At 40.2% G+C, this 21,144-nt stretch overlaps 1 protein-coding gene across 1 annotated transcript in view; it reads left to right on the top strand.

The window, feature by feature from the left end:
* Positions 1-272: 272 nt before the first annotated feature.
* TENM4 (teneurin transmembrane protein 4) overlaps positions 273-21,144 on the top strand; it is a gene marked incomplete at both ends in the record, with an annotated part of 343,507 nt that continues 322,635 nt past the window's right edge. Inside the window, 2 exon segments of the mRNA XM_079539492.1 lie at positions 273-495; positions 5,462-5,731. Of these exon segments, the coding sequence (XP_079395618.1) occupies positions 273-495; positions 5,462-5,731 (493 nt within the window).

Raw genomic sequence — 21,144 nt, 5'->3', positions numbered from 1 at the left:
GACCCGTTAGCTGTTGTGATTAGCAAAGTTCTGAGTAACACATAATTGAGACTTTCTCCCCATCAGTAATTATTCTAGGAGGGCTTTCCTGCAGTTCATTAAGTAACCTCTCTTTTGCTCAGTGCAAGAATTTATGAAAGGCAAATTAGCCTTCTGATGCCCAAAGGCAGGAGCCTAAACCCTATTTCTTTAATTTTCTCTTTCAGATTATTCCATTCTGAACGCTACACGGGCATCATTATTTTAATGTTGAATACTCAGACAAGAGTGCCATGGATGTAAAAGAAAGGAAACCGTATCGATCTCTGACTCGGCGCCGCGACACGGAGCGCCGCTACACCAGCTCTTCAGCCGAGAGTGAGGACAGCAAGGCTCCTCAGAAGTCCTATAGCTCCAGTGAGACCCTGAAGGCTTATGATCAAGACTCCAGGTTGACCTACAGCAATCGGGTCAAAGACATGGTGCACCAGGAGGCCGACGAATTCTGCCGAGCAGGTGAGCGTATCTGAGCAGGTACTGCTGTAAGCAGTTGTGTTAACCAACTCAGTGTTGAGAGCTGAGGCTGGATAGGGGCTACCTATGAAGGACTATGAGATTAATGAAATAAAACAAGCAAGGAACAATGTTGATGTTTTACACAGACGTGAAATTTATGCAAACTGATGTCAGTAAGTGGGATACCACAAGTCTGTGCTCATTACCATTTACTAAAAGGCATTCTCTAATTATAAATGTTACAGGGAATTACAGGGAATACTTCATCCTGAATTCTAGAAGTGTTACATGTGTTGTGTGCATCTGTAACAGCCCTTTGACACTTCCTGCAGTTAAACCAGATACAGTAGGTGCACTCTGCACAGTCAGTCTCCATGTGTCCTGTTATTGCATTGAAAATCTTCTGAATTCCTGGGCAACATGCTTCAGGTGCCCCTACTTCAGCAAGTGATGAATGACCTTCAAAGGTTCCTTCCAACCTGAACCTTTCAGTGATTCTGAAGTCCCTGCCTTCTCAGGGGTCCTTTGAACTATGTAATGTGCCTACTCTGTCATGAAGGAAATCAACATGCATTTCAATACAGAAGACAACCAAAGGAGAGTACCATTTTCACACCATTCATCTGGTTGCAGCAAAACTAAGAAGCCTGGAAGAAGTGGGTCAACTGAACTGCAGATGGGCTAAACTATCCTTGGCATTGCACATGGCCTGCAGGCAGCAGGTTTCAGACAGGGACAGGTTCCAGTATTAGAGGAGTGATAAAGAGACATTTTTAAGACACTTTTAAGACTTTTAGGATCCCGTTTAGTGAACATAGGTCACAGAAATTGTGACGATTTGAAGGTATATGAGTCCACACGGGCTCCAGAGTCCTAATAAAGATTCCAGATATTTTCCTTTTATTGCTAGCCTTGAGTCAGCACAGTTACATTCTTTCTGCTGTTGTTGCTTACATGAGGTAGATTTCTGGCCACTCCTGTAGTCTTATCCTCATTTTTCTGTAGAGTCATGTGTAACTTAGTTCAGAAACCAAGCAGGGTTTCACGTAAATTATTTTTAGAAGTCCATCGAGAAAACATAAAAATGGCAAAGTAAAATGGAAGAGGCAGAATTCCAGACAATGAACATAAAAAAGCTGACTCTGACTGCTCTGAGCTCACCCACTGCAGTTTGGAGAAGTTGATTCCCCAAAGGGATTGCATACAACTGCACTAGTTTGACTTGAGGGCTGCTTAATTTCACTCTTCTCAGTACCATGTAGTTGTGGTTTGGGTGCAACACACATCTTTAAGGCATTCACAAGCAAAATGACTTACATAAGTCTCTTTTGCCACGTACTATTTGTGTTTCATGAAAGTTGCAGCAAGCAACAATTAACAAAAGGGGCAGTAGGTGTTTTCAGAAAAAGTTTGCAATCATAAAAGGATTTTCCTTCTTAGCAACTCTGAAGTATTTCATCCTTTCTAAGGAATCTAAGAGGTTCTGAAGAAAAGGAAACCTTTTAGGTCATTGAGTTTGCTCACTTCATGCGCTATATTCACTATGCAGGAGAGATGTGAATTAGTGTAGGTCAACGGTTTTCAACCTAAGGGTCTGAGGCCATGAAGGTCTATGGACTTCTCCTAAGAAGTCCAGAGAAGATAAAGAAAATCCTGTCTGTTGACAGGGGGTATAAACTTGTTATACAGAAGCTCATACTTTCCTAGAAAAATTTTGAAGAATACTGAAGTGACTTAAAAACCTATGGTCTAAGTATATGAAATTGATTGAAAAGTTAAGATTAACCATGTCAAGGTCTGGTTCTACTTCTGATATATCACCCATGTGTTTTTAATTTTATAACTTTTTCCTATTTTATCCAGAGTGTTCTAAAGCTGCCCTGAAGAATGATAACAATTACTCTGGACTTTCTATGCCAAATTTTCTACTGGCATAAAGTCATGAATGGACCCCATTTAATGGTGCTGCTTGGGCTAATGACAACTGAAACCAAGACTTATTAGCTTGCACAACATCAACAAGGCAAAGTGAATTTCTCTCCTGAGCTGGTTTGGAAGGCAGAGGAGGGAAACATTTCAAATTGACCAAATAAATTCAGTAAATAAACAAGTCAGCATTTAAATGGTTATAGCTAAAGTGTGAGTGCCAGCAAACGTGCAAGTCAGCATAGGAAAAAATAGACCAGATCTGAATTAAAAAGTCTCAGATATTTATTATCTTCCTTTTATTGACTTGAGTTCTTCCAGCTTAAAAGGCAACAGTGAGCATAGAATATGAAAATCGATGCATCTCCTGCTGTTTATTGCAAATAAATTTGATTTTCAGTTAATTGTAGCAGTCATTTTTCATAATTTATGAGCTGTTGTTACTGGAGAGTATCAATCATGCTGCATGTTAATGTGTCAGATGATGTTGAATGTGGCCCCTTGCAAGGGAAGGTGGAGTTCACAGCTGGGGACTCAAACATGCAAGGAAAACCAAAAGATGATCTCCAGTACTGCATGGCAGATAGTTTAAAAACTATCCAGCTTTGCTCTAAAGTCAAAACTGGAAGTGAAAAGTGAGATCTCTGGAGAGATACTACTTATTTTTGCAATTTAGGTCAAGTTCATTTGCTACCTTGTGCCATGGAGTAGTAGTGGATGTTCTCTCAGATTGTTTTGCGGCCAAGTGAAATGGATTAATCTGCCACAAACCTGAATTGTGCTCCTCAAGCCAAGCTCCAGATTTGAATGGATGTGTGAGCCCCAAGCAACCTTATCTGTCCGCTCCGTCTGAAAGCTTTAGTCCTTTTTGCTCAATTAAGAAGGTGTGAAGTTCATGAATATTTTAAATAGTTTAAGTGTTATCAGATGTAGATCCATAACCAGCTGAACCATGGTCATTTCCTGATACAGTTCCTTCTCTAAACTTTATGTGGAAATGGTGTCCAGTCCCATTATTCACTTCGCATTTAAACATCTCTTCTCTCTTCTCTATGAGCTGCAAAGTCAACAGAACAAAAATGCGTACTAAAATAATGGTTTTTGGGGGCCAAGTGATCATTAAGGGCATCTGTGCTATAATGTGAGCCCTTCCCTATGCAGCAGGGCACAGGGAGAAGGCATATTGTTCCCACAAGCATGAAACCAGACTCTTGAAAAGCAGAAATCTGACTGTTTCTATTGGATGCATGTTTTCCACCATAACAAAACAAACACAAGGAGAACCACATGCTTGTGTGGTTTTGAGTAAAGAGACGCATAACTCACTTTTGGATACAACCTTGAGACAGAGGTCCAGACACGATGAACGAATTTCAGTAATGAGTAGATAAGAGCGTTGCTGTGCCAAGCTAGATTGGGAACTGAACATTCCTGGTGATTATGCATTGGGACTCAGCTTGTAAAAACATGTCTGAACTGCAAACACTGCTCTAAAACTGAGTCTGGAGCCTGTGCATAAACTTGGCAGGTTGAGCTCCATATCTCTTTTGATTGGAGGGGATTAATTTATTGAAATAACGGGAGGAAGCCAGCTAGACTGATTTTGATCACTGGTGTTGGTATTTGGCCACAATCCAGGGCCTGATGCCTCCTACTGGCTATAGATAAAGTTCCTTAATCCATCTGATCAAGGCATAACATAACAGGAGTGGGGCTTATTGTGCCATATAAACACAATGTGCAGATAAAGACTTTCACAGGTAGCCAAAATCCTTTAAAGGCATTCAGGACTGCAAAATAAAGTGCACATTAATAAACAAATGTGGATTAAGATGGAGCCACTAATTGCTCTCCTCAGCTTCCTCATATAAGTTTTTGAACAAAGTGTGCTAATGTTTGAAGAGTCTTTCACATCAGTTTGGTCTGATTATAAAGCTCAGCATGTAACTAAACATGAACTCAGGAGTTATTTTTGAGGTTATGTTTTTAGTCAGCTGAACAATTATATCTATTTGCAGCCGACCAACCTCTGCTGTGTCTCTGTAAGAATGAATGGCTAAACTTAGTCAAGTCATGAGTGGTCAGCAAGGGAAAAGTGAGCTTGCCAAAACAAATTCAAATACCCAGTAAGTAATTTCAGTGATTTTAAGGAGTAAAATTCATTCAAATTTCTTACAGTAGAAGAGTTGTGAGGTGTACAATAAGGCTTTTAGTTATTACTTAAGCAAATTTGACTTATTCCAAAGTTTACTTTCTCATTCTTCTAAAGAATTCCACCATCTCTCCATCCTTTTACTTTCAAACATGATAATTTTATTGAGGAAGACCTGAATTTTTGCCAGGGACAAAGTTCCAGAGGCAGGAATTCAGCTGCTTTTTGGTCTTGGTATAGTTAGCCATCACAACAAAACAGGTGCACTTTCAGTGTGATGCTAGGACTCAGGAAGAAGCAGGTTCGCGTTTGAAGACAGGAGATGAATGGTTTCACCATTGACACATGCTTGATAAAACTGTCCCCTATTAAAGAATAAACACTGTGCTGAATTTCTCCCAGAGGAGGGCTGCCAAGGTGATCAGAGGGCTGGAGCACCTCTCCTATGAAGACAGGCTGTAGGAGATGGGCTTGTTCAGTCTGGAGAAGAGGAGCCTGTGGAGAGATCTCATTACAACCCTCCAGTATTTAAAGGGAGATTATAAGCAGAAGGGAAATAAATTTTTTACACGGGTAGATAGTGATAAAACAATGGGGAATGGTTTTAAACTAAAGGAGGGATAGTTTAAAGGTATAGATAGGTATAGATTAGATATCAGGAGGACATTTTTCACTGAGAGGGTGGTGAAATGCTGGAACAGGTTGCCCAAAGACTCTGTGGATGCCCCATTCCTGGAGGTGTTCAAGGCCAGGTAGGATGGGGCCCTGACAACCTGGTCTAGTACTTGATCTAGCACTTGGCAGCACTGCCTATGGCAGGAATATTGGAACTCGATGGTCCTCGAGATCCCTTCTAACCCAAATCTTTCTATGATTCTGTGATTCCAGGAGCCAACTTCTCTTTGCGGGAGCTGGGTCTTGAAGACGTGCCCCCCACTCATGGGACTTTGTACCGGACTGATATTGGGCTGCCTCACTGCGGCTACTCCATCAGTGCTGGCTCAGATGCCGACACGGAGGCGGATGTGGTCATGTCACCGGAGCACCCCGTGAGGCTCTGGGGACGCAACACCAAATCCGGACGCAGCTCCTGCTTGTCGAGCCGGGCCAACTCCAACCTCACCCTCACTGACACGGAGCACGAGAATACTGAAACCGGTAAGTGAGGGCAGCGCATGCGATGCAGCCGCAAGCTCTACCAGCAGTGCTTCTTCTTGCACTCCACCTTAATCTTCCTTAGTTGTATTTTTTTTATCAGACTCAGTGAAAAGGCTCTTCTAATAGCCCCATGTCACGGCCTTTTGTACTGTCCTACAGAGTGTTTGTTAATAAACTACTGGAGAAGCTCCTGCTTATTTATCACTGCGACAGAGATCATTAAGTGGCTGTAATACTTTCTCTGCTTTCTGTAGCGACCTTTCAGACAAAAAGCATTTAAATCTCCCCTCCCCTGGCCAATGATGCTCTTATCTTTGCTACAGATTTTTGGGGCAGATAATTTCCTTCTTTTCCTTGCTGGTTCCTTGACAGGAGCCGTTTCATTTATGTAAATTGGCTGACTGCTCTCTGAAGGAAAACGGCGGTGAAATATTTTTAGAAGCTTTTTTCTTCGTGAGAAATAAAAGCTGAAGGTCACGGATTTTTTATCTCAATAACTTTGCATCCCCAGCTGAAGGGACTCCTGCGTGCCTTTTGTAGGTTCCGCGAACCTTTTGGTCAGCAGTTCTGCCAGGCAGAGTAGGAAGGAGAGAGGATTTTGATTCAATTGCAGCGTGACCCGGGGGTTCACACAACCATATAAGCCTTTGCACCTTTAATTCAATTATGGCACAGCCTGCTTCTTAATATAGCCAAGTCATCAGGAGCTTAAGCTCAGCGCTGAAAGCTGATGTGAAATGACTGCATGGCTTGTTCTCTTTATGCTTTTTGCCACAGTATTATAGTGACAAATGATGATAACTTTTCCTTGGGAAGCCATGACACAGTGAGACATACACCACCCACATGATTTTATGTTTAACTCCAACAAAATTACAGTAGAAGCTTATTAAGTTTCTGTTCAGTGAAAATGATGTATTAGGCAAAGTTCAAAGATAAACGGCCTCTTTAAAGGATGTGCAGAATTTGTTTTTAAGTTATCCTTACAATATTTTTTTACATTTGTTAGTGTAGCATCTTACAGGGTTTCACCCATTAAAACAGGCAGATATGTGCCAGAGTTTAATATTTTACTTCCTAGCCTTGTGTTTCAATTAAAAAAAAAAAGATTATGAGAGTCTATTAGAGTTTGCACTTTCCCAATCAATGACTCAAAAAAACAAAGCAAACACCTTGCAATTACAGTTTTTCATTTATGCATGTCACTCTCCTGTGCTTTTTATGGTGGTGTGTGCAGCCATGATCCCATTCCACACATCTTTCTTTCCATGCCTAAAAAAAAATAAATAAAATAAAGCACAAAATTTTATTTTTTTTTCCTCGTTAAGAGGGGAGAATTCAATTAGCTGACAGAGCCTTTTTCACCAGTTTCTGTAATGCTACCTCTGTATGTTCAAATGCAACTTTGTACCTACAGATCACTTACAAATGAAATTATATTAGCAACAACACATTAGCAACAGCGCATGCTTTGAAAGGCTTTACTGAAACTAATGATAGAGAAAGTAGTACTCATGTCAGGATTCAGACAACCTCCAATTCTTCTTCCCTTAAATTTGATGACACGCTAACCATTTGTTGAACCACCTTTTCACTGCAGTTAGAAAAGTAAAGACAGCATGGTGGAGAACATGCTTGCAGGATTTTAAGTAAGTTTCTTGTTTCTTAGGGTGCAACGCATTTGCTGCCTTAGACAGTGAGTGTTTTGTATGAGGAAAAACTATATCATGCTCAAAAATATAAAATCTGTGCAGCATTAATAGGATCTAGACAGAGGGGGTAGACTGGTATCTAATTATTCCTGATGACAAAAAAAAGAGGTGGTGGAACGCAGGGGGAAATGCTACAACCCAAACTGTGCTGTTGGAGAGCTTGAACTGATACTGAGACTTCACTGGGTAGATAACAAAAACACCAGCCAGGTTCAAGTTGGAAAAATTTGCTTGGAACTGAGAGATCCATAATTTCAGTATAAGCATTTCGGTTGAATTTGGAGTGTAAAGAATCGAAATACAAAGTGCAAAGGAAAAGACTAAGGACAAAATCTGAAGCTTTCAATGTACACAAATAATAATTGGACGCATTTTGTAATTTCTTGGCGCGGATAGAAGTGTGACAAACTTTTGCAAACAAAACCCTCCCAGTCTTAAATGTGCTGTTGGAGAAAGTGAAGTCTGAGATACACTTCAGAAATTTTGTCATGCAAATAGGAAGGTTGCTCTGTTTCCTCACATTGCACAGGAGCAGTGTTCCTGTGGGCCCTGCTCAGTTAGCAATCATGTAGGCTATATTAAGAAATCCTAGATTTATAGGAGAAATGTTTTCAAGATGACATGAAATTTTGCTAATGGCAGCATAAAGTAACATAATGCTATGACTCAGTTTACAGGATACCTTTATTAGTCAATATTAATTGTTGACAGTATTGATAGAAGTTATAGCCTTTAGCTGAAGTCAATAAGGAGCTTTATGAACCTGCCATCAATAGAAGATTTTACGGGACCCATTAAACCAACATTTCCAGTGAAGGTTAACATCAGCAATTTTTACGTTGTTCATTATTTATCCAAAATGAATAATCAGAATTTACTTCTGATGCTTCTAAATCCAAAGCTGTCAAACCACAATTCTACCAAGATATTCATTTTGTTCTTAGAAAATAAGAGGTCCAACTCCCTCAGCTTTTGCAGGTTTCTTTGAGGAGTGGTGATACCTTGAAGGAAGAGATACTCTGTTCAGTAAGTTCAGCCACAATCCACCCCTGTCCTTAAGAAAACCAATGAAGTGATCTAGTTCCATGGCATATTGCAGTCCATAAATCACTTGCACAGGCAGGTGGCATGAAAAGTCATGTGTTGTTTTATCTAATCTGTCCCAAGGCTGTCCAGGAGGTTGAATACCTTTACTAAGTTACAAGTTTGTTTTCAGTAAAGTAAGCCTGTGTTTTAACACTGGCATTGTCTTGAGAACAGTTCCTGCACAACCAAACAGCCCTGATGGCCTCTCCTCATATGCCCAATGCTTTTTGCTCAATATGACTGTTCACTTGGAAGAAAGAGGTAATGGAAGAGACCTCTCTATGTCTCCTCCAGCATAATGCATCACTGAATGCCTGGAAAAGAATTCTGGAGAACACTTTCTGTTATATTAGATTGCAGTTTCTCCACAAGACTGATACGAACAAAAGAAGTTCCTGAGGTGGTCATTGGAACTTTGCCTGACATTGACTTCACCAGCATTACCTTAGATAACCCTGAACAGCCTTTGCATTGACCTAGCAGATCTTTAATATAGAGAAGAACACAGTTAATGAGAACACAGTAATTGTCTTCCTGAAATTGACTTATTTTGCAGCAATTCAGCCAAAGCCAAAATATTTCTAATCACAGAGTCATCATCACAAAAATACAGAGCCACAGAATAATTTTTGTTGGAAGTCACTATTAGTCCCTGATCCAGCTATTTTCAGCTTAAAGTAGGACTAACTAGAAGGTTTGATCAGATTGTTTTGTGCCTTAATTCATTGCAATTGAGTATCTGGAGAGTCCACAACCCCTGTGTTAGTTTTGGTGCTGATCATTGTCATTGTGAACAACTCTTCTCCTTGGAGGTATTCACAATTTCTACTGCTACAACTCGTCTGCTCACCATGCACGTTGGAGAGCAGTTCTGGTTCTGTCTTCTGTATATCCTCACACATAGAATAGTTAAAAGATATCAACTACATCTCCCTTTAGCCATCTCTTTGAACTGAACAAAGCGACTGTGATCCTCCTCTGCTCATAAATAGTTGGTAGTAGTCACTGGCAGAGACAGTCAAAAAAGTCTGGAAACTCCCAATTTTAGAAGTTTTGAGGTGTAAACCAGAGAAATGGCAGGCAATGGTCTGGATTGGATGCTGCCTCAGTCAGAATGGTTGTTCCTGCTGGCCTCTTCAACATCACTTTCTCCACTTTCAGTAGTTTGTAGCATTGCTGAGATTTCTTTGATTTGAAAGCTATGCAGAACAGTTCAGATTGGGTTTTGAGAACTTCAGGCTTTTTTACTGTCTAGGGTACTCCTAACGGATGCATAGATGGTTGGCTTTTATGGGTAAGTACCTGTGACAAAGGCTGTGAATATCTCCCATTGCTCGATAGGGAAGGTCCTACTCTACATCTACTCAAACTCTTATGAATCATGCAAAGAGTCACCTGATGGATTTGTGTATGAGAGAGGAGCAAAAATATGTTGGTATTCCCATGCAGAATACCTTCTACACACCAAAACCAAACCAAACAAAAAACTAATACTTTTGTGTCTACCTTCAATGTGATAAAGAGTTAAGTGGTTTATTCAGCACATCTGCTTCAGAATCACCAGTACAATCATGTTTTAAACACTCCTCTTTGTGAAAGTGGAGTTGAGCTTAATTCTTAGCTATTCCATGGAAGCTGAGGTGAACTAAGTATTGATTTTAGTTTTAACCTGAGTTTAGCACTAATTTCCACTAAGGTACGTAGTTGGTTAAATGTGAGAAGTAGTAAGAGAGAGGGGGAGCATTTCTTTTTAGCAGGACCAGTTAGGAGTGATTAATGTCCTGTACATGTGCAGAGTGAAGCTGAAGTTTTTCATCCTCATCTCCTTTTGTAACGAATGTGGGCAGTATCAAGAAGGCAGAAGGATCTCACAGGCAGGATGAGTAAAATTACGTGGCTCAAGACAGTTTGACCAAGCTGGAGACAATACAGAACTAACTACTCAGCTGTGATAGACTGTGTAAAGAAATCATTGCAGAAGTGCTGCTGAAGCATGGAATTTCCTATCTTGGAGATTGAGAAGTAGACTTACAAACTAGTAAACTGAATTTCAGTCATTTCTAGTAAACTAAAATTCCAGATCTAACAGCCACGGAAGCCAAAATTAAGCTGCTAGACAGTCACTGCTAAATCGTACCATGTGTGTCCTCCTTTCCACCTTAGTAATTAAAAGAATGTGTTCCTGCCAACAGTTCCACTTGCATTTTAAATGAGTAGAAAGAGTGAGAATGGCATTGTTGGAACTCAAAACACCCATGATCTGGATGTAAGAACAATCAGCACCAACGTTTCTGCCACTCATCTGTTGGTTGCCTCTCTTTAGTAAGAGTAGTTCAATCTCCAGGTCCATTTGTCTTTGGCATTACCTCTGAAATCACCAGTCAGTACCAAAAGTTGTATGGTGGGTATAGCAATTCAAACACTTACTCACTTGGTGACAAGATTAAGAGTACCAATTCATTTTACTTTGCTGGACCCACATCCTACAGAGAGAAATAATTTTTCTTTTAGTCACTGCTGTTCTGGGGTGCATTTAAATAAGCTTTAAAACCGTCAAGAAAACAGTCAGCCCCATACCCAAACCCGCTCTCCAAGCCTAAACAGCATGAGTAGAAAGGTAGTGAATACGTTATAGTTAATTTTTGCTTTCCCATCAAATAAATTGCCTTTCTAAAAAATTATCATATGCTTTCGTAAAACTGAAATGCACTAGCAATCAGGAGCTGGAAAGCTCACATGATAGCTCTGCCTGTTCTACCATCACAGACCCAACTCTTAGCCATTTAACTGACATAATACATGATTTAAAGAGCATTTCTTGCAGTAACCACCACACTTTCTGATTCCATATTGCTAAAGCCATTATTGCTGCTAGAAGGAGCGCTTAAGAAACTGCATAGGAAATTAGGACTTGATAGAAATGAATGCTCATATAAGATATTTAGAAACACAGGGATACATTATAGCAGGAAATAATTCAAGACAAGTTCTTCAAGCAAGGAACACCAAAGAAACTATATAATTTTATTTCTCCTGGGTAGTTAAGAAGTCTAAGTAATTATTCCACTTATTCAGTTGCATCTGATACAGACCTCACCAAAGCCCTTGAAAATCCTTCTCAGACCTAGTACCAGCAAGCTGTAAATGTACTGTTTTAACACAGTGCAATATGCTGTTCACCACCAGGTTTCTCGCATTCATTTTGACTTATTAAATCAGAAAACTGTTCTGATTATCAAGCAACATACTCCTGAATTTCATCAGCTTTTTCCAGGTATTTTCTCTTTTTCTTTTACAATACCTAGTGGAACATTAGGCAAATGGTAATTATTTCTGAGTATTTCTCTTGTTCTCTTTGGTTGTCTGGAACACATCCTCCTAATGTTATCTGTAATGTGTCCACCTAATGTATCCACCAATGGTCTTGAAAGGTGTTCCTAGATAGCTACGAACCTCTGTGCAGGAAAGATTTTTACTCAGTCTTCTTTGCATTCACTTCCCTGTTTTCCCAAACCATGTTGACCCAAACTACTGGCTCAAACTACAGTTCAATAAATCAGTGCAATTAGCAGTGCCACAATTCCTGTGTAATCTTAGCATTACAAATTATTTGTTAATACTCTAGTTGATAATCCATGGTGACTTTTCTTTTTATTACCATGTTTTGCTGAGTAATTTCCTTTCAGGCTTCATACGCTCCATTGTTAATATTGTTACCGTGGTTGCAGCAACTTCTTTTTTTTTTTTTCCCCTTTGAATTAAATAGTGCATTATAAAGTACTTCCACTAAATGAGTGCATGCTTCAGACCTGCTTCTTCTGCAAAAATATGATACTCAGTTTCTGGAAAGTTTAGAAAAGAGATTAAAAAAAAAATCCTTTTTCAAAATAGATAAATTTGATTAAAGAAATGTGCCATGAGCTCTATTTTCTTAAGTTTCCTTTATGCTTTTTAAGTTGAAGAAGACAAGAATAAATTAGAATTTCCAGTTCAAGATCAAACATCTGCTGGCTGTCATCTTTCACTTGCCTCCTATCAGTTGTAACCTTAATATTAACAAGATGCTTCAACTTGAAATAATAATTAGCCGGAACCTTTAAGACTGAATATCCATCATGAGCTGTAGAAGACAGAGAAAATCACAGAAACAAGCATCAGGTCCAAAAAGAGATTTTCACTAATTTCCTTCCCTGTTTCAGTTCCTGGAAATTTTTGCACTCTTACTTAACTTTTTGATATTACATTAGGATTGCTTGTATATTGCAGCCTGATTGCAATTGAAGCTGCTTTATAGAGATATTCAGAGACTTGATGATCACTTGAATGTGAAGGTCAGGGGAAGGAATCTGCCTTTGGGCCCTCCAACCATAAAGATACTAATATTCCTATGAAGAGTATTAGTCCTAAAAAGGAGTCTTTTGCTACACGACCATCCGAAATGCAACATTCTCTGGTGAAAAATGTCTCCCTTGAAGGCTGTTACATCCTACTTTTTTGTGATCCAACTTTCTAACTGCTGACATCCTTGATGATGGATTCCTAATGTCTCTCATTTTCTGTCCTCTTTTTTTTTTTTTTTTTTTTTTTTTCCCAGACATTAGACCCCAGATGCTTCTTGAAAGTGAAAAGGTGAGGTACCTTCTCACTTCAAAAGAGTCTCAGAGACTTTTACCTTGATGGGATGATATATTGATTAGGTTTAGGGCAACGACAAACCCTTCATATTCCTCCATTTTCAACTGAACCCTGGCCACTGAGTGTAAAAAAGCCTTTTAAATTAGGAAAGAAGTGGATGTTACTGTCTCTCAGGCAGTATTCAACACACTGAAGGCTGAAGCTCCTTTTGGTACCACTGAGCTCACTCTGGAACCTGAGACTGTGCCAACTGCATCCATGCTCCCAATTTAGAGGATGAAAGTACATGAGATTAATCTGAGTTTAATAATTAAACTTCTGCATTACTGAACAGTATCTTCACTTTGTTTCTCAGTGAAAGGGTTCCCACTAATTTCTAAGGCTAATTTTTGTCCTCACTGGCCTGTTTGTCTTTACAGAAAAAGAAGGCTTTCAATGTATTTAATTTTTGTTTCCATATGATATGTCCCATACATGCTGTATTTTCTGTACTGCACATGAACAGATGCTGACATTAAAACCCTCCACCGTAGTATTCTGCTGTAGTGAACTAAATAAATACAACTAAATAAAAATACTTGGGTTTGAGGTGGAGTTTGTGTGCCAGTGCCAATGGAGAAGGACTAATGCCATGAAGGGAGATATATGGTCAGGATACCAAGGGCTGTCAGAGCTGGTGTGAGCATCAATGCTTGGGGCAGGTTGGACCTGCATCTCAGTGTGTATTTGGAGCAGGATTTTTCTTGCAGGGACAAGAAACACTTGTTCCATCCTACGCTAATAGTTGAGTCCTCCTGGGATGGATGAGGGAGAAACGATGTGGAAAAAAACAAATGACTAAAGGGAGAAATAAATCAAAACAAGGAAAGAGTGAAGGCTGAGGGCTCAGGATGGTCTGGCATCTACCTCTGTAGCCAAAGGACCTCTAGCCTGTAGAGTTAAGCCTGTTGGTGAGCATGGGCTAGGGAGACAAAGATTGTTCTCCCTTTCCTTTTCCTCCTTTTCTGCTCTATTCCAGGTGCACAGGGGTCACACCAAGCTGCCATGGGTCAGGACAGGTCAGTGTGCTATCTCCACCCTCTGAAGAGATACAGCACTATTTTCTGCACAGGAGAAAAGGCATTCCGGGCTTTCTCCCCAGCCTGGCATTTCCAGATGCTCATACTTGTTTCTCTGAATTCCCCTTTGGACTACTGTACGTACTTCTAGGTCCAGGATGCAGTGTTAGGTCATATCTAGTCCAGTATCCTCAAGCGCCCCTCAGGGTATCATGTTTTGTCTCTTCAGCTGAGATACACCTGCACCCATAAGCAGAACAGAGCGAGAAATAATAACACTTTATTTGGTTTTACGCATACCTGAAGGTGTACAGTGAGATCCAAATAAAGGAAAGCACATCTTCTGTCATGAGAATTTGCTCATTAAAATCTCATTTCTTCATTTCTCAGAGGCTCTTTTGATTAACTGTTAGGCAAAAAGTGCCATTTTGTTCAATCCAGGGCAGTGATAGAAAATGCAAGACTGCCCTAATTCTGAAAAATTTTCAGTGTTTCTTTGAGCTGCCCCTAAAAACTTTAATGCCTTAAGGCAAGTTGTTCTTTTGTTTGGTTTTTCCCACCATAGATTGTTTGGAAACACGCATATAGTGAAAAGATTTTACTAATAATGCATCTCTGGTGTTCATCTAGAATAAATATTTTATAAACATAACTTTATTATGGCATAGTCGAAAGTCTTTGCCATATATGTCTAAATAATTCTGTGATAAATAATGCAATGACATTTGGGCAGCAGACAATACAGGACTCAGAGAAGGGCTGCTTTAGAGTGGGCACCGAAGGGCAGTCCACATCTAACCCACAGCTCTGCTACAGACATTGCTTGTCCTTGGCTTTATCACCTCTTTTCTCTTTCTGGAACATAATTCCTTATTTCAAAACTTCCTTTTTCACTTTCTTTTGAAGCGTTGAACCCAGTTGTTTTTGTGAGGCACTGGAACTGAATGCCAGAGAATGTAGGTGCCCCATCCCTGGAGATGCTCAAGACCAGGTTGGATGGGCCCTGGACAGCCTGACCTTGTTAATAGCAACCAGCTCATGGCAAGGGGTTGGAACTGGATGGGCTTTAAGCTCCCTTCCAACCTAAGCCATTCTATGATTTTCTAATCAGATATATCGGTACTGGAGCAAATAATGCAGTGGTAATCTGCTTTGTACCAGTAACATATTAAGTGAATGCTCTGCTCTCAAGTACTTAAAATGTTTGCACAGCCACCCTCAAACATGAAACAAATGTCTCTGAGGGAGGCAAAAACACCTGCTTTTTGTTGATGCTGCTGCACTTCATAAAAAGCTGGGGAGAAGAATTGCATGACTGTGAGATGGAGAGTGTCAAACAAGATTGAGCAAAAACTCTCTCCAGGAGATCACCAGAGCTTCCCAGGTCCTCTAATGGTCACCTATGCTCTTGGAACTCGCTGAAAACCAACTCAAAAAGGCTCAGAAACGTGCCATCTCCTCTCACAGTATCCATCGATTTTTCCTTCCCTCACAGCTCTCTCTGCAGGAGAGACCTTTTCAAGCCTCCTAGCCATGAGTGCAGTTCTCTTCTTACTGCTGCATTTAATGACCTCCAAAGGGCTGTAGGGTTCCTACAACCAACTTCAAATGTGGCAAAACTGGGGAAGAGTCACTTCGTCAAAGTGACACCTTTTCACTGCATTTGGAAGCACAGGCTTTGATTGCTGCCCTGGTTTGGTCATTTTCTAGTAGGGAGATAAAAAAGATTTTTTTTTTAAATTTAGTTTAAATACGCATTTAGTCATTTAAAAGAGAAACTGCTAAATGTGAAATTGGGAATTATGACAGTCTCTCTCAAACTAAGGCTTAAATTCAGAATAATTACTTAGAGACTTATAAGTCCTTCTTGTAAGTCAGAGGTGGTGAGGCCCTGGCACTGCTTCTCAGAAAGCTGTGAGTGCTCCATCCCTGGGGGGTGATCAAGGCCAGGTTGGATGGGGTCCTGAGCAGCCTGAGCTGCTGGGTGGCAAGCAGCCCACGGCAGGAATCTGGAGCTAGATAATCTTTGAGATCCCTTCCAACCCAAGCCATTCTATGACTCTATGATTCCATGATTCTCAAATCGCTTTCAAGTCTCTATGTCTTAGCTGCCAAAGTTTCAAAGAAAGTCAAAGTCTTGATCCAGGCAAGAACCAACAGAGATCTACAGAGGGGCTAAATCAGCTCCTGACAAATTGCTTCTTCTGCAGCTGGAAAGAGAGATTTTCCTCACCTCAAATCATTCAAGTAGATCCACTCAATGAGCATGCAGGGAGGTGAGAAATTCACAGCAGTTGAACAGGATGTATGAATGAAATTGGAGACAAGATATTATATTATAATGCAAACTGTGTTTGGAGAGACAGCTGGTTTAAAAGCTCCCAGGCTGCCATTTGCCCCATACCCATGCAGAGATCCGCTGTCCCCATGGTCACATCTCTGCAACATTTTGCATCGTCTGACTCTGATTTGTACCCCAAAAAGATGTGTTCTCAAGGACAGTGTCACTGAGGTGTGATTTCTCACCTCCTTGTGCTGCTCTCCCTTGGGATGCTGCTGTCCTACACATACTTTCACCATGGTAGAGTAGCAGAAATGCCTCCCAAAAGAAAATCCTCCCAGTTTGGGTCAAAAAAATGACCAGTGGCTGAAGATGGACTATGAAAGCACCTGGGAAATATTTAAGTCCCCACTGTCAGCCAGGAAAACGCATTTCTGAGCTCTCTTGGAAATGTTCCTCAGTTCCAGCTAGCACTCTTTTTCTTGGTTCCAATTAATTTTCTGTGCAAGACTTATTTTCTTCTTGTATATCCAGGTTCAAGCACTTTTATTAATCACAGTCTGGGAGGAGAGGGTGAAATTATAACTGAATTCTAGTTGCCATTAAAATGCAGCTTGACTTGAATTCCAAATAATTGGGAAGAAAAAGCAGAAAAAAAAATCCAGCAATCATCTGCTGAACAAGAAATCTGTTGTTCACCATTTTCGCTTCATAAAGATTGTAAAAAGTAGAAATCTGAATAAATGCATGCTAAACTATATAATTGCTGAAATAAATATGTATAGATATAGGATATTCTTTGATTTAGCATAAAAGAGCAGCAAATTATACCAATCAGTGAGAATCAACCAGTTTTAACAGAAAATAACTGAAAAGCACAAATGCAAAACAAGATTAAAACTGATTATTTAAATCAAGATTCTCTGTTTGCTAATTTAGACCATGATTACAATTTAAATCAAGTCACTCTGCCATGAATAGTTTAAGGACAATGATTTCCCCCTCTTACATTATCTGTGGATTTGTTAGCTACAGAGCATTATGCTACTTGCTGGGCTTGGATGTACCAATTCTCCATCTCCAGCCATGTTCTTTGCTTGCCTCTGGTTTTGGTGTTTGAAATAGACAAATAACAATCCTCATCTGCACGAATGCAAATCTGGAAACCCACACAGTCTCCAGGATGGTTTTATTTCTTTTGAGAGCCCTCATTGGGTAATTAAATTGACACAAGTGCAATCCCAGAGCCAGGTTGTGGTGCTGATTCTCTAGTAACACACGGGCTGGAAAAGCAGCCCTAGCCCTATATTAGAGTATTAAGGGAGTGACTCCCTCTCTCCTAGGTACCACTGCTTTGGATAATTACATTCCACTTAACAAAACTCCCTTTGCACCTGCAGTTGGACGAGGTGTTTCTCCTCCATTAAATTGCTCTGTTTTGCTGCTCTGCTTTACCGAGCAGCTGTTAATGTTCCACCCCAGAGGTGTCTGCAGTTCAGTGATGGGTGAAATGATTAAAGCTAGCAAAGCACTTGATCACTAGGAATGAAAGGTGCTACATAAACATACTCCATTGGTTTTATTAATGCTCAATAAAGCAAACTTTTCCTGTAGCTGGTTCTGTTCCTTGTTGGTGTTTAATAAAACTCATTCACTCTAGGAGAGATGACAGGTAAACACAGCACAAGTGCAGGTTGCATTTTTCAGGTTTCCTTAAAGGTGCTTTTTTCCCAAATTGATGGGTTGTCCCAACTTAAGCTAGAGGACCATGAAATGAGTGCTGTGCCCTCTTGTAAAAGTCTGAAGGAATATTAATCTTGAGCCATTTCCCAGGAGAAACAAGGTGATGACATTGGGCATTGCACCCCGGTGTTAGAAGAGTAGGAAACTTGACATGGCATCACTCTGTGAGTTGAAGAACAGTGAATGGCCATAGAGCTTTATTTGGAAATGTTTAGGAAGAGCCACAGTGTGGCTCTGAAACAAATGCTGGCCCCAGTCATTTTTATTTCAGCATCATATTATGGTCCCACCAACAGAAAACATCCAGGAAGTGATCCCAGAGACATTCTCAGTGCTAGCATCTTTTTTTGACCTTGAGCAGCACCTCAAAAGATTAATATTGCCATGGATTGTGATGAAGTGAGTTCTTAGACTTTAAGTTCCTTTCTTCTGGTTTTTCTCACTGTAAGTAATGTTTTCTAAACCTTCAGTGGTCTCAGAAGCTATTCCTTGTCCTCCTTGAATTGGATTTGGTTAATTCATTCTAGGCTTTGTCTAAAGTTCCTGCAAATTCACTTGCATCCATCAAGAGAAGAATGTCCGGGCCACAGTAGAGATGGTGAGATGTCAATACTCCTTTTCCCCAGCAGACAGAGAGAGCAGAGAGATTCTGCAGAGGAATCACTCAGATGTTTTCCTGGAGAAACTAGGTAAAAAACTTCTCCCAGAGCTGCTTCACAGATTGATGTCTTATCGATGGTGGCATGTGGGGGTTGAGAGGATAGGAGGGACAGATGGTCCATAAGGTTCCTTTGAGCTGCAGCCAGATACAAAGAAGAATTTCTGGAAGAGTTTATTTCCTCCTTGGACTTGATCAGGGTATTGAAATTCATCCAACAGACTCTGTAAAGCCTTTTGGATTCTAAGAAGAAGACATAGATCTACAGCCTCATTATTGCTTGTTCGGCTGTAAAACAAGGGCTACAAGGAAGGAGGGAGACAATAGAGTTTGTTTCCTTCCTGTGTATACAAGCTCCTCTCCAATTGGAAATTTACTGATGGAGCTGTTCTGAAATAATTATTTCAGCATCGTTTCTTTTGGCACAAGTATCTGTCTGATCATTCTAATACTATGCAGGGAGTCACTTCAAAATGAATATTTCCAAATTATTTTCCAGGAATAATTATACTGGTATATTGCCAAGTCCAGATAAACCTATGAATAGGATTCCTGAATAGGAGGGGGAAAAAAAAAATAAAAAAAGAAAAGAAAAAATAATAGATCCTTTACTTTATATGTTTTTTCAAGTATGCAGACATATATTGGACTTGCAGAAATCCTGTCTGAAAGTAGTTATTGACTCTGATTTCCAATAGTTTGAAGCAAGAGTGATAGAAATTACAGGGAATTCAGAAGATTGCTAGGAATGGGTGCTTAAAAATATCACTGCTTTTGAAAAGCTGATATAAGAAGACAACGAGTAAGTTTGTTGAGGTTCTGTGCAGCCGTGTAGCAATTTGGGATGCAGTCAGTAAATCTTTTCATCATCACATGCAATAAACTCTCTGAGATTTCACTCAGAAGAGACATAAAAAGAAAAAACATTACTTTCTTCATGTCTTACTAGAGGTAGTTCATGGTGTCTGGATGCGTGTTACCTTCATGAAAATGGTATCACAAATCTCTCTCTCCTCTGCAGCACTGTGTTCTTTGGTACGAGGCCCTTGCATTGTTCCACTCTTGCCTCATGTCTGTCCTGAAGAAAAAAAAAAAAGAGACATGGCCTTGTTTTGAGGTCACAATTGCTGTGGTGACTGTAGGAAAGGTTTCAGAGGTGAGTGGCTGCAGTGTCTGTTGCTAAACCTATTGCGTGACTCAAACTCATCCAGCATCTTCTCAGCACTTCCAGTTTCTGCCATTCAGTTTTTGCATTCAGTATTTTTGCTCCAACAACTCTATTTCCTCTCTCCCTTTCTTCACCTTTATTTCTTCCTGATGAGCAATTCAGACAGCAAACTGTTCCTCTTCTCCGTTCCCATCAGTGACTCCATTCAAAGTCCTGCCCATGTTCTTATTTTCTTGGCAGAGCTATATTCAGTGAAAGCATTTGTTTCTCTAGCTATAGAATAAAAATATCTGCAAGCATTTCTCTTTCGAACTGCTTAGGACTTCTGGGAAGGGGGAGGAAAGTACTTTGTCAAGTGTTAGAGGAACAAGAGAGACATCTTCTTCCCCCCCCCACCCCCCACACCCTTTTATTATTATTGGGAAGACTCTGTTAGCATCTTGGTTCCATGGGGACTAGAAACATCTTGAAAAGATCTTTCACAGAGGCAGATAGCAAACTCACTTCAGAGCTGCATCAGAAAGGGAAAAATTACTTGCTAGTAATGATATTTATCGCAATCTTTCCTCCCTACCCAATGCTACAAAGGAAGCTATCTTTCATACAAAGGCCAAATCTTTTTTTTTTTTTTTTTTTTTTTTCCTGGCAAACTCCCTGTTGTGCAAATTCTGTGCATGTAAGTTTGACTGATGGAAGTTTTACCTAAATGTGGATTGAGGGAGACTGCAGAGTGGGTCAGTATGATTTATTTGAAATATACCTGATCTGATAATACATACCACACAAGAAAAAGGGGAAAAAGGAAAAGAAAAGAAAAAAAAAAGCCAGATTGCTCCTGCTCAACAAATTGGCTCAAGTGCTGTTCCCACAGCTAGGCAGAATCAGTGAAGCCCCAGCCAGATGTCAGGGGACTTGCACTTCCACCAGACTGAACTCCTCAGTGGAGTCTGCTCAGCTTTTCATCCCACCAGGACAGGAAAACACAGTTACAAGGCACCATCACTGACTGCTTTGAAGGAGACTTTGATTTCCTCTGCTCTGCATGACTGTTAAAAACCTCGCAGTGCTTTAA

This window comes from Tetrao urogallus, assembly GCF_951394365.1.
Source record: "Tetrao urogallus genome assembly, chromosome: 1".
Classification (NCBI taxonomy): domain Eukaryota; kingdom Metazoa; phylum Chordata; class Aves; order Galliformes; family Phasianidae; genus Tetrao; species Tetrao urogallus.
This window is presented reverse-complemented; position numbering and strand designations above follow the sequence as displayed.